The 13,704-nt window shown below is 42.1% G+C and overlaps 1 protein-coding gene across 1 annotated transcript in view; it reads right to left on the reverse strand.

Moving 5' to 3' along the window:
* Positions 1-12,752, reverse strand: part of FRK (fyn related Src family tyrosine kinase) — a 79,004-nt gene extending 66,252 nt beyond the window's left edge. The window contains exon 1 of the mRNA XM_073337107.2: positions 11,795-12,752. Within this exon, the coding sequence (XP_073193208.2) occupies positions 11,795-12,249 (455 nt within the window). The 5' untranslated portion in view covers positions 12,250-12,752. The remainder of the gene's footprint in view (positions 1-11,794) is intronic.
* Between the last annotated feature and the right edge of the window lie 952 nt (positions 12,753-13,704).

Here is a 13,704-nt window from a genome sequence, read left to right on the forward strand (position 1 = left end):
ACTGCAACAGAATGTTGTTAGTATAAGGAGCACAGCACATGAAGTAGAAGATCAGTAATTAAGGGGTTAAAAAAAAGGTCCATATAAAATTTAAGGGCCCCACTCTTTCTCTCTATCTTTGGTATTTATATGGAGCCCATCACTATAGTATTTAAGCACAATATTCAATGTATTTCACCTCACAAAATAAATAGTCACACAGGAAGACTGTGCGGTAGGATTTAAACACAGGTCTCCCAAGTCCAAGGCCAGTGCACTAACCACTGGACCATCCTTCCTGTCTGTCAAGGATGAGATTTCATGGGGATTACTTATGTGGTAAGGTACCACTCAGCATGAATAAGGGTGGCAAAGTCAATCTCTAAATGACTGGGGTATTTTTTTTTTAAATAGATTTCAGTGAAACGTTACAGTCATCCATGGAGCATTTGACATGTAGGTTGGTGATGGTGATTGTAAATTGCTTATAGTAGAGAGGCTACAAACACAGAGATATAATAATAAAGGAGGCTTTCAACTATATTAACTGGATACATGTCACCTCAAGATGGGATGTACAGATAAAATTTCTAGACACCATTAATGACTGCTTCTTGGGACATCTTGTCCTGGAACCCACAAGAGGAGAGGCAATTCTTGTTTTAGTCCTAAGTGGAGCACAGAGTCTGGTCCAAGAGATGAATATAGCAGAACTGCCCAGTAATAGTGACCATAATGTAATTAAATTTAACATCCTTGTAGGGGGGAAATACCAAAGAAAACCACCACAGTAGCATTTAACTTCATAAAGGGGAACTACACAAAAATGAGGAAGCTAGATAAATGGAAATTAAAAGAAAATCACAAAAGTGAGATGCCTGCAGGCTGCATGGAAATTATTTAAAAACACCATAATAGTGGCTCAAACTAAATGTATACCCTAAATAAAAAAAAATCAGAGAAATAACAAAAAAAAAATGCCACCATGGCTAAACAGCCGAGTAAAAGAGGTATTTTGAGGCAAAAAGGCATCCTTTAAAAATTGGAAGTCAAATTCCATTGAGGAAAGCAGAAAGGAGCATAATCTTGGCAAGGCAAGTATTAAAGTATAATTAAACAGACCAATAAAGAATTTGGAGAGCAACTACTAAAAGACAGGTGTTAGGATATAGATATTCAGGCCTGTCTGTAAAGGCCTATACTCTAAGAATTTAGGTGTATTCCTATCACTTGGCTAGTTAGAGGTATAAAAGAAAGAATCAAAATCACTGTCTGCCAGTGTAAGGGCCTTCTCTTACTGTGACAGTCTGAGGCCCTGTTCTTAGGCTAAGGCCTTTGGCTAAGCGACAGAGGCAGCCATAAGCTGGGAAGCGAACGGTCACATCCTCACATTCCAAACTAGTCACATTGAAATAAGGTGCTATTGGGCTGTTAGGAATTTAATCCTGTCCTTATAGTGCCTATCACCTCCAGAGAAAGGGAAGTGCCTAGAAGCTGTAAAAGGAAATTGAGGTTGATAGTTTTCTGTCTGGTAAGAACTCACTTATCCATAGACACAGCTGGGAAACTCTTATGTCTTTACAGATGTAGTTGTGAAATCCTCACTTCTGTATTGTTTTGTCATTATAGTTCCCACTTTGCTATTGTTTATTGGCATGGTCTCTGTCTGGTTCTGTGATTGCTTCTGTCTGCTGTATAATTAATTTTGCTGGGTGTAAACTAATTAAGGTGGTGGGATATAATTGGTTAGCTAATCCATGTTAGGATTGGTTAGTTAAATTTTAGTAGAATGATTGGTTAAGGTATAGCTAAGAATATTACTATATAAATTAGGGGCAAACAGGAAGTAAGTTGGGATTCGAAAATAAGGAAAAAAGGAACTTGTATTTAAGCTTGCTGGAAGTTCACCCCAATAAACATCGAATTGTTTGCACCTTCGGACTTCGGGTATTGTTGCTCTCTGTTCATGCGAGAAGGACCAGGGAAGTAAGTGGGTGAAGGAATAAGCCCCCTAACAACAGGAAAAAAATGCTGTTATGTTTTGTAAGTACATCAGAAACAGGAAGCCTGCCAAAAAATCATTGGAGCCACTGGACAATCGAGGTGCAAAAGGAGGACTCAAAGAACACAAAGCCATTGCAGAGAAGCTAAATAAATTCTTTGTATCAGTCTTCACTGCAGAGAATGGGCGTGAGATTGCCACACCTGAGCCATTCTTTTCAGGTGACAAATATGAGGAACTGTCTCAGATTGAGGTGTCAGTAGAGGAGGTTATGGTACAAACTTATAAATCAAACAGTAATAAGTCACCAGGACTAGATGACATTCACCAAAGAGTTCTGAAGGAACTGAAATATGAAACTGCAGAATTAACTGTGGTATGTAAGCTATCGCTTAAATCAGCCTCTGTACCAGATGACTGAAGGATAGCTAATGTAACCGTCCTCCCCCCCTTTTTTTTTTAAAGGCTCCAGAAGTGATCCCAGCAGTTACAGGCTGGTAAACCTAACTTCAGTACAGGGCAATTGATTGAAACTATAGTAAAGAACAGATTAATATGATATGTTGAGGGAGAGTCAACATAGCTTTTGTAGAGGGAAATCATGCTTCACCAATCTGTTAGAATTCTTCTGATAGTGTCAACCAGCATGTGGACAAGGGTGATCCAGTTGATCTAGTGTACTTGGATTTGCAGAAAACCTTTGACAAGGTCTCACACCTCTTAAACAAAGTAAGCAGTCATAGGATAAGAGGGAAGGTCCTCCGATGGATCAGTAATTGGTTAAAGGACACAAAATAAAGGGCCAATTTTCACAGTGGAGAAAGGTAAATAGAGGGGTTTCCCCAAGGATATGTACTGGGACCTGTGCTGTTCAACACTCATAAATGAGCTGGAAAAAAGGGAGGTAAACAGTGGGGTGGCAAAGTTTGCAGATGATACAAAATTTCTCAAGATGGTTAAGTCCAAAGCTGACTGTGAAGAATTGCAAAAGAATCTCACAGAAATGGATGACTGTGCAACAAAATGGCAGATGAACTTAAACGTTGATAAATGCAAAATAATGCACATTGGAAAATATTCTAAATATACATACAAAATGATGAAGTCTAAATTAGATGTTACCACTCAAGAAAGAGATCTTGGAGTAATTGTTCTATGAAAAGTGCAGCACAGTCTAAAAAGCTAACCGAATGTTAGGGCCCATTAGGAAAGTGACAGAAAATAAGACAGAAAATATCACAATTCTACTGTATAAATCCATGGTATGCTCATGCCTTGAATACTGCATGTAGTTCAAGTCACCCCATCTCAAAAAAGATATATTATTGTTTGAAAAAGTGCAGAGAAGGGCAACAAAAATGATGAGGGGTATGGAATAGCTTCCCTATGAGGACAGCTTAAAAAGTCTGGGATTGTTCATCTTAGAAAAGAGTCGATGAAGGGGGGATATGATAGAAGTCCATAAAATCACGAATGGTGTAGTGAAAGTGAACAGGGAAGTGTTATTCACCCTTTCACATAACACAAGAACCAAGGGTCACCCAATGAAATTAATAGGCAGTACTACTTCACACAATGCAGAGTCAACCTGTGGAGCTCAGTGCCAGGGGTTGTTATGAAGGCCAGAACCATAAATGGGTTAAAAAAAGAATTAGATAAGTTAAAGGAGGATAGGACCATCAATGACTATTAACTAAGATGGTCAAGGGTGAAACCTCCATGCTCTGCCAGTCCCTAAATTTCTGACAGTCAAAAGCTGGGACTTGACAACAGCTGATGGATCACTCAATAAGTGGCTTGTTCTGTTTATTCTCTCTGAAGCATCTGGCACCTGCCACTGTAGGAAGACAAGATACTTGGCTAAATGGACCGTTAATCTGACTCAGTATAGCCATTCTTATGTTCTTAATATGATTACATTCTTAAGCTGTACAATTTAAGACTCTTCCCCTGCACACAATATCCTAAAACCCTAAGCAGGAGTCTGCTGCTAGGAAAGAAGCACAGATGGAAAAAGGCATTCTTGGCCACTCCTTCAATTTAAGCACCTAAAATAGCCGAGCCCCTTTGTGAAAATGAGTCACAAAATGTGGGCCAATTCTTCCAACTGGAGGAAGTGTATATAATCTCAGCTATTTCCCCTGGTTATTTACTCCATCCTAGCATCATTACCTCAGACTTAACGGGACTGATTCGAAGCCAGCTAGCTTTCATCCAAGTGAACTGATGAGTTCTAATAATTGATTAAACATGGGAAGACCAGTCAACTGTATTGTCTAGACCCAATAAAAAGGGGAGCTATAGCCAAATGTCCTGCTGAAGGCCCCAAAGTTCACCTAGCCTACCTCTCTGGATAATTCCGCATATATACAGGAAGAAGGAGAGAATGCACAAGAGATCTCTCATGACAGATGTGTAATTACCCAACTCTGCCTTCTGTCAGAAAGGAAAGAACAGCACTATTCAGACTGATTTGGTTAATCTCTGACTGGGTCTATAATATAGCTGGTCTGAAAATTTTGAAGTGTTGACAAAAGCTAAAACAACAATACTTTGTGGTCAGTAATAGGAAGGCTGCTGACAAATCTCAAGGTATCAGCACAAACAATTCAATGTACTGTATTCAGCACATAGGTATATATTTTATAAACTGATATGATGGCCACATGTGTACACACTCCTATGACTCCAGAAAAGTGTCCTCCCCTTCCTGTCCCAATCATTAAGATCACTGCATGGGGCATGAATACATACACGTATGCTGCAATGTCCATGGCAGCAGAAAGACAGAGCAACCTTTTCCACTGCCACTCAGTTGCAGTTGGTTGCCAAGGAGTGTACTCAAGAGATATGCTATATGCTCTTTCTCCTATACTCTGAGACATCTCCCGCGCTCCACAGTCAGATAGTTTTCTGTCCAGTAGCATCTTGCCAATCTGAAACATTTTGACACCTGAATTTGTGTAACAGAAAATAACCTTCCATTGCTATAGGTAGGGGTATCATTCCCTTTGTCAAGAATGGTCAAAATAATGTTAGCTATGCCATGCAATCCCTGTGGGTATTCAGAAAAGACTGGTAGTCTTTCACCTTTTCCCTACTGCTGACATGTCATTGACTCCAATGGGCCAACATGATAACTTAATACTGGCAAGGCAAACTTTCACTTCTCATTGTTTTTATAGAATGATCACTGTGTAAGCCCAGAAAGATGTCTGTAGTTAGCACTTAAACAAACAGAGATCACCTTAAAAAATGCTTCTGTTATCCTCTTTAGATGTACCTCTTGCCTGAATCAAATTATACAAACTAGTTGACAAAGTTGAGATTTGAAAATACTAATCTCTGAAGAAATAATAGAAAAAGTTAAAAAATACCCACCAGCGCACATCTCCTTAAGCAAGTCATAGATTAAAATACAAATTAAAAAAGCTATGAAGGAAGTTAATGACCCACAACATTTCTATGTTAAGTCCTGGGAACAGAATATGTTTCTAATACTACATTTTTATTTAATAGGCATTTCATTAACCTTTTAAGCCCAGCTCTCCCCCTTTTATTTTTAAGTGAGGATCAGAAAAAAAGTTTGCACTCTCTTTACTTCTTCATGATGTATAAAATGGTTGGGGGGGAGGATTTTCTGCTTGTTCTCACATTAGAAGTATCAGATCCTTGTCTACCAGTTTTTGTCTGTAAGGAGGACAGCAGAAATTTTTAGTCAGACTGTTTTTTGGTGCTTCAGTTTCTTTGTTTTTGTTTTTAACACCTACTTAACTCAAATTCTTGGCAAATATTTTGGAGGAAAGACTTCAGCTGAGAGCTGAAAAACCTCCCCCTGCAGTTCTCCACTATCCTATGGGTTCTCAAGCAAAACCAGGGATCACAAAACCTGATGTTCTTTCTCTTTTGATAAATTTCACGAAAGCTTATGCTCAAATAAATTGGTTAGTCTCTAAGGTGCCACAAGTACTCCTTTTCTTTTTGCGAATATAGACTAACTCGGCTGTTACTCTGAAACCAGTCAAAGAAAAAAATCTTGCTACTCCAAATAAGGGCTATTCAATGCAAATTATGCATGCTGGGGGAGATTACAAAGATAAGAGGGCCTTGGATAAACAGATTCATTTGAATAACAATTGAAGTTGTTTTTACAGTATTTCCAGCTGTGACAAGAAACAGAAGTCCTGGAAATCTTGCCAGAAAACTAGTTCTTAAAAAGAAAAGGAGTACTTGTGGCACCTTAGAGACTAACCAATTTATTTGAGCATAAGCTTTCGTGAGCTACAGCTCACTTCATCGGATGCATACTGTGGAAACTGCAGAAGATATTATATACACAGAGACCATGAAAAAATACCTCCTCCCACCCCACTCTCCTGCTGGTAATAGCTTATCTAAAGTGATCACTCTCCTTACAATGTGTATGACAATCAAGTTGGGCCATTTCCAGCACAAATCCAGGTTCTCTCACCCTCCGTCCCCCCCCCCCCCCGCCACAAACTCACTCTCCTGCTGGTAATAGCCAATCCAAAGTGACCACTCTCTTTACATCTCTTTACATCATTTACATCAAGACTGGCCTGTCTCCCAAGATTTGTGAGACATCTTGGGAGACAGGCCAGTCCTTGCCTACAGACAGCCCCCCAACCTGAAGCAAATACTCACCAACAACCACATACCACACAACAGAACCACTAACCCAGGAACCTATCCTTGCAACAGAGCCCGTTGCCAACTGTGTCCACATATCTATTCAGGGGACACCATCATAGGGCCTAATAACATCAGCCACATTATCAGAGGCTCCTTCACCTGCACATCCACCAATGTGATATATGCCATCATGTGCCAGCAATGCCCCTCTGCCATGTACATTGGTCAGACTGGACAGTCTCTACGTAAAAGAATAAATGGACACAAATCAGATGTCAAGAATTATAACATTCATAAACCAGTCGGAGAACACTTCAATCTCTCTGGTCAGGCAATTACAGACATGAAGGTTGCTATCTTACAACAAAAAACCTTCAAATCCAGACTCCAGCGAGAAACTGCTGAATTGGAATTCATTTGCAAATTGGATACTATTAATTTAGGCTTAAATAGAGACTGGGAGTGGCTAAGTCATTATGCAAGGTAGCCTATTTCCCCTGTTTTTTTCCTACCCCGCCCCCAGACGTTCTGGTTAAACTTGGATTTATGCTGGAAATGGCCCACCTTGATTATCATACACATTGTAAGGAGAGTGGTCAGTTTGGATGAGCTATTACCAGCAGGAGAGTGAGTTTGTGTGTGTGGTGGGGGGGGTGAGAAGACCTGGATTTGTGCTGGAAATGGCCCACCTTGATTATCGTGCACATTGTAGGGAGAGTGGTCACTTTGGATGGGCTATTACCAGCAGGAGAATGAGTTTGTTGGGGGGGTGTGGGTGGAGGGTGAGAAAACCTGGATTTGTGCTGGAAATGGCCCAACTTGATTATCATACACATTGTAAGGAGAGTGATCACTTTAGATAAGCTATTACCAGCGGGAGAGTGGGATGGGAGGAGGTATTGTTTCATGGTCTCTGTGTATATAATGTCTTCTGCAGTTTCCACAGTATGCATCCGATGAAGTGAGCTGTAGCTCACGAAACCTTATGCTCAAATAAATTGGTTGGTCTCTAAGGTGCCAAAGGAATTCCTTTTCTTTTTGCGAATACAGACTAACACGGCTGTTACTCTGAAACTAGTTCTTAAAAGAGACCAGAGGTCAGACTGAGCTGAATTAGAGCATACAAGCCCTTCTCCAGTAGCCCCAGACCAATGCTATTTCTGCAGACGGTCGTGAAGAGAGGCTTTTGAATCTGAATGAAGGAAAAAGAAAAGGAGTACTTGTATGGCAACTTAGAGACTAACAAATTTATTTGAGCATAAGCTTTCATGAGATGCATTCAGTGGAAAATACAGTGGGGAGATTTATATACACAGAGAACATGAAACAATGGATTTTACCATACACTCTGTAAGGAGAGTGATCAGGTAAAGTGAGCTATTACCAGCAGGAGAGCGGGGTGGGGTGGGGGGGTGGGGAGAGACACACCTTTTATAGTGATGATCAAGGCGGGCCATTTCCAGCAGTTGACAAGAACGTCTGAGGAACAGCGGGTGGGAGGCGGGGAATAAACATGGGGAAATAGTTTTACTTTGTGTAATGACCCATCCACTCCCAGTCTAGGCAGCTCTCCAACACCACTTTCTACAAGCCATTACCCTCTGATCCCACTGAGAGTTACCAAAAGAAACTACAGCATTTGCTCAAGAAACTCCCTGAAAAAGCACAAAAACAAATCCGCACAGACACACCCCTGGAACCCCGACCAGGGGTATTCTATCTGTTTTTCAAGATCCATAAACCTGGAAATCCTGGACACTTCATCATCTCAGGCATTGGTACCCTGACAGCAGGATTGTCTGGCTATGTAGACTCCCTCCTCAGGCCCTACACTACCAGCACTCCCAGCTATTTCTGAGACACAACTGACTTTCTGAGGAAACTACAATCCATTGTTGATGTTCCTGAAAATACCATCCTAGCCACTGTGGATGTCCTCACCCATAACTACTTCACATTTGGGGACAATGTATACCTTAGAATCATAGAATCATAGAATATCAGGGTTGGAAGGGACCTCAGGAGGTCATCTAGTCCAACCCCCTGCTCAAAAGCAGGACCCATCCCCAATTAAATCATCCCAGCCAGGGCTTTGTCAAGCCTGACCTTAAAAACTTCTAAGGAAGGAGATTCTACCACCTCCCTAGGTAACGCATTCCAGTGTTCCACCACCCTCCTAGTGAAAAAGTTTTTCCTAATATCCAACCTAAACCTCCCCCACTGCAACTTGAGACCATTACTCCTTGTCCTGTCCTCTTCCACCACTGAGAATAGTCTAGAACCATCCTCTCTGGAACCACCTCTCAGGTAGTTGAAAGCAGCTATCAAATCCCCCCTCATTCTTCTCTTCTGCAGGCTAAACAATCCCAGTTCCCTCAGCCTCTCCTCATAACTCATGTGTTCCAGACCCCTAATCATTTTTGTTGCCCTTCGCTGGACTCTCTCCAATTTATCCACATCCTTCTTGTAGTGTGGGGCCCAAAACTGGACACAGTACTCCAGATGAGGCCTCACCAATGTCGAATAGAGGGGGACAATCACGTCCCTCAATCTGCTCGCTATGCCCCTACTTATACATCCCAAAATGCCATTGGCCTTCTTGGCAACAAGGGCACACTGCTGACTCATATCCAGCTTCTCGTCCACTGTCACCCCTAGGTCCTTTTCCGCAGAACTGCTGCCTAGCCATTCGGTCCCTAGTCTGTAGCTGTGCATTGGGTTCTTCCGTCCTAAGTGCAGGACCCTGTACTTATCCTTATTGAACCTCATCAGATTACCTTCAAATCAGCAGCACTGCTATGGGTACCTACATGGCACCACAATATGCCGACATTTTTATGGCTGACTTAGAACAATGCTTTCTCAGCTTTCGTCCCCCAATGCCCCTACTCTACTTGCGCTACATTGATGACATCTTCATCATCTGGATCCATGGAAAAGAAGCCCTTGAGGAATTCCACCATGATTTCAACAATTTCCATCCCACCATCAACCTCAACCTGGACTAGTCCACACAAGAGATCCACTTCTTGGACACAGCGGTGCTAATAAGCGATGGTCACATTCCTATCTACATGCCTCCAGCTTTCACCCAGACCACACTACACGATCCATCGTCTATAGCCAAGCTCTACGATACAGCCACATTTGCTCCAACCCCTCAGACAGAGAAACACCTACAAGATCTCTATCAAGCATTCTTACAACTACAATACCCACCTGCTGAAGTGAAGAAACAGATTGACAGGGCCAGAAGAGTACCCCAGAAGTTACCTACTACAGGACAGGCCCAACAAAGAAAATAACAGAACGCCACTAGTCATCACCTTCAGCCCCCCAACTAAAACCTCTCCAATGCATCATCAAGGATCTACAACCTATCCTGAAGGATGACCCATCACCCTCACAGATCTTGGGAGACAGGCCAGTCCTTGCTTACAGACAGCTGCCCAACCTGAAGCAAATACTCACCAGCAACCACACACCACACAACAGAACCACTAACCCAGGAACCTATCCTTGCAACAAAGCCCGTTGCCAACTGTGTCCACATATCTATTCAGGGGACACCATCATAGGGCCTAATCACATCAGCCACACTATCAGAGGCTCCTTCACCTGCACATCCACCAATGTGATATATGCCATCATGTGCCAGCAATGCCCCTCTGCCATGTACATTGGTCAGACTGGACAGTCTCTACGTAAAAGGATAAATGGACACAAATCAGACGTCAAGAATTATAACATTCAAAAACCAGTCAGAGAACACTTCAATCTCCCTGGTCACTCTATTACAGACCTAAAAGTGGCAATTCTTCAACAAAAAAACTTCAAAAACAGACTCCAATGAGAGACTGCTGAATTGGAATTAATTTCCAAACTGGATACAATTAACTTAGGCTTGAATAAAGACTGGGAGTGGATGGGTCATTACACAAAGTAAAACTATTTCCCCATGTTTATTTCCCCCCCACACACCCCCGCTGTTCCTCAGACATTCTTGTCAACTGCTGGAAATGGCCCACCTTGATTATCACTACAAAAGGTCCCCCCCCACCCCCGCTCTCCTGCTGGTAATAGCTCACCTTACCTGATCACTCTCCTTACAGTGTGTATGGTAACACCCATTGTTTCATGTTGTCTGTGTATATAAATCTCCCCACTGTATTTTCCACTGAATGCATCCGATGAAGTGAGCTGTAACTCATGAAGCTTATGCTCAAATAAATTTGTTAGTCTCTAAGGTGTCACAAGTCCTCCTTTTCTTTTTGAGGATACAGACTAACACGGCTGCTACTCTGAATCCTGTCATGAATGAAGGAAGCGCTGTCTGATTGACTATGTGAATAGCAACAGTGGGCCAAATCCTGGATACTAAGGTCTCCAGGGTAGGCTACACCTGTCCTAACTGGTCACTTGAGTATTCTCCCAACATGAATGAATCTTCAGCTGATATAAAGCTGGTACAGCAACTCTAGATAGCTAAACCATGTTAGACAGCAAAAGTGTGTTACTTTGCTACCACAGCCACTCATTCTTCCTTTTAGGGACCATAGTTTAAGCCAGATTTTGAGCTCTACAGGGCAGCGATTTGTTTACACAGCACCATGCACTGTGTCTAGGATGAAGTAGAAACAACCACAGATACCTTCGAAATTCATCCATCATTAGTAACAAAACCTTAGGGTATGTTTACAGCATCCTGGCCTTTTAAATAATGTAGTGAGCTTGTAATTATTTAAACTGCAAGTTCTTTGGGGGCAGACCTTGTCGTCTTACTCTTTGGTAAGCACCTAGTATACTTTTACTGCTATATAAATAATAATCATAATAATAACCTATACCATCTGTGACCTCCCAGTACTCCCACATACTTTGTAAGGAGGTGATTAGGGCATGTGGGGAAGGGAAGTAATTTAGACTGAAACAAACATCTGGATACTTTGCCTTATTTTATTTATTTGGGGCCAGACTGTGATCTCCTTACTCACGTTAAATAGTGCCTTGCACCACTGAGACTACATGTGGAGCAAGGTACTATTCAGTGTGACAAAGGATATGGCAATCTGGTCCTTGTGCTAAAACAAGGGGAACAAAGATTGAGCATTAGATGTGTTTCAGAGTAGCATGTGTGTTACTTAGATCTGTGTTACTTACGGTTCAGCCTCGATGCTCTGATCAGGAGCTACATAGTTGGCAGGGATGTAGCCACAGAGCTTCTGTCCAGGCCACGTTGATCCACTGTCCAGGAGGAGGCTAGCATACCACCAACCGTCAGGAGATGCATCTAGCACCTCGAGTTTATCCCCGGCTCGGAAGCTCAGGTCCTCCTTAGTGCGGCCCTGATAATCAAACAGTGCCACAAACTTGTAGTGGTTCTTGGGCTTCTGCTCACATGGTGGAGGCAAAGGAATTCCAGTGCCAGCTCTCACAACTTTCTTTGTTGTTATCTGAGAAGTATTGTCTGTCTGGTAGTCATCTCCCACCCAGCCCTGGTTATCTTGGCCCGTCCCTGTCTTATAGCTCTCTCCCTGTCCTCCATCACTCTCTTGGAAGAGCCATGGGGCACACCGCTGCATCCAAGGGCAGTATTTCCGGCAAACGTTCCCCATGCTGCTCCTCTGTTTCTTTGTGGTTTCTTCTCTCCTCCTTATTTCTCTCTTGTTTTCCCAGTGGCAATACCTTTATACATCCTTTTGCATTATCATTTTAGTTCTTTGCAAGATATTTTTCCTCCTTTGGTACAAGATTAAATAAATTTTGCTGAAGCTGGAAACTTCTCTCTCCAGAGCCCCAACGAGAGCTCCTTGCAGGCAGCTTCAGACTCAGGAGTGATACCTGAGCATTAAAGTGCAATAGTGCATGGGAAGGAATTGTTTGCTTCCTCATCTGATCAAGAAAACAAAAAGAGAAAGTCTTTGGGCCAAAATCTGGGTGCAACAGAAAATCATTGATCTTTTTGTCCTGCCAGAAGAAAAAAAAATGTAAAAATAATTAGGAATCATTAGAAAATCTTAGTGTTGACTCTTCCCAAGTTGTACTGCTTCTGATCATTCTTTTTCTTGTCCCATCTGAGTGCCTGCTCTGTGATCAGCAGTGAACCTCTCTTCACATTCTAGCTCTTGGTAATGAGTAACCAATCTGGCCAGCCTGTTGTTTTCACAGCCTGAGACGTGGCCTCCCTGAATATTTTTATTTGCTTCCTCATTTGCTTTGGTTTTTCTTCTCACAAGTATGTGAGTAGGATTTCCAGTGTTCCTCCAGTGCCCCCACCTGGGAGCACACCTGCTGCTGCTTTCAACATGCAAGCTTACATAGCTGTATGTCAGGGCTTTAGAAATCCCCTTACTGCGCCTGAAGTTCTTGAACTAGGTTTGGCACTTTACAAAAGGAAAAATATTTGTTTGTTACAGTAAAAGTCATAGATTTTAATTCCTTCCTCATTCTTTGGTTTAAAAATTAAATGCACTAGCCAAAGAATCATGTTACATTGTTGAATTGTACCAGCCTTTCAGGATAAATAACTATTATACTAGAGAGACAAGGCAGGTAGGTAATCTTTTATTGGATCAATTTCATAACAATATCCAATAAAAGAAATATATATATATACACACATGCACTTCACCCGCCTTGTGTCTCTCATATCCTGGTACCAGCACAGCTACCGCAACACTGCTATCATCTAGTCAAATAGCAACCCCAGTGGAAACAGAAAAGCTGTTCTCCCAGTTTATCTGCATTTATAAAACAGCCATCACCATAATATCTAGGCACTATATGGTATTTGGGCCAAAGAAGCACCTCAGACCAGATTCCTCATTGTGCTGAATAACACTTTGTGCTAGCAAAGCCTTAGAACATCGCCACGTTGCAGGAAATCTCTGGGTTGTTTCTGCAGGGAACACAGGAATTCCAGGGTGGGGAAGAGGCAGATTGTGCATGAGACGGCATAGCTGAGGTAAACCTGCACTCCACAGTGACCATTAGAATAGGGGCACTGTTTGCAGCAGCCCTAGTCTGTGCTGCAATCATCCCAGTCCCAATAGCCCCTGAATGGCAAAGGT

This window comes from Lepidochelys kempii, chromosome 3 (assembly GCF_965140285.1).
Source record: "Lepidochelys kempii isolate rLepKem1 chromosome 3, rLepKem1.hap1, whole genome shotgun sequence".
NCBI classification, from domain to species: Eukaryota; Metazoa; Chordata; order Testudines; family Cheloniidae; genus Lepidochelys; species Lepidochelys kempii.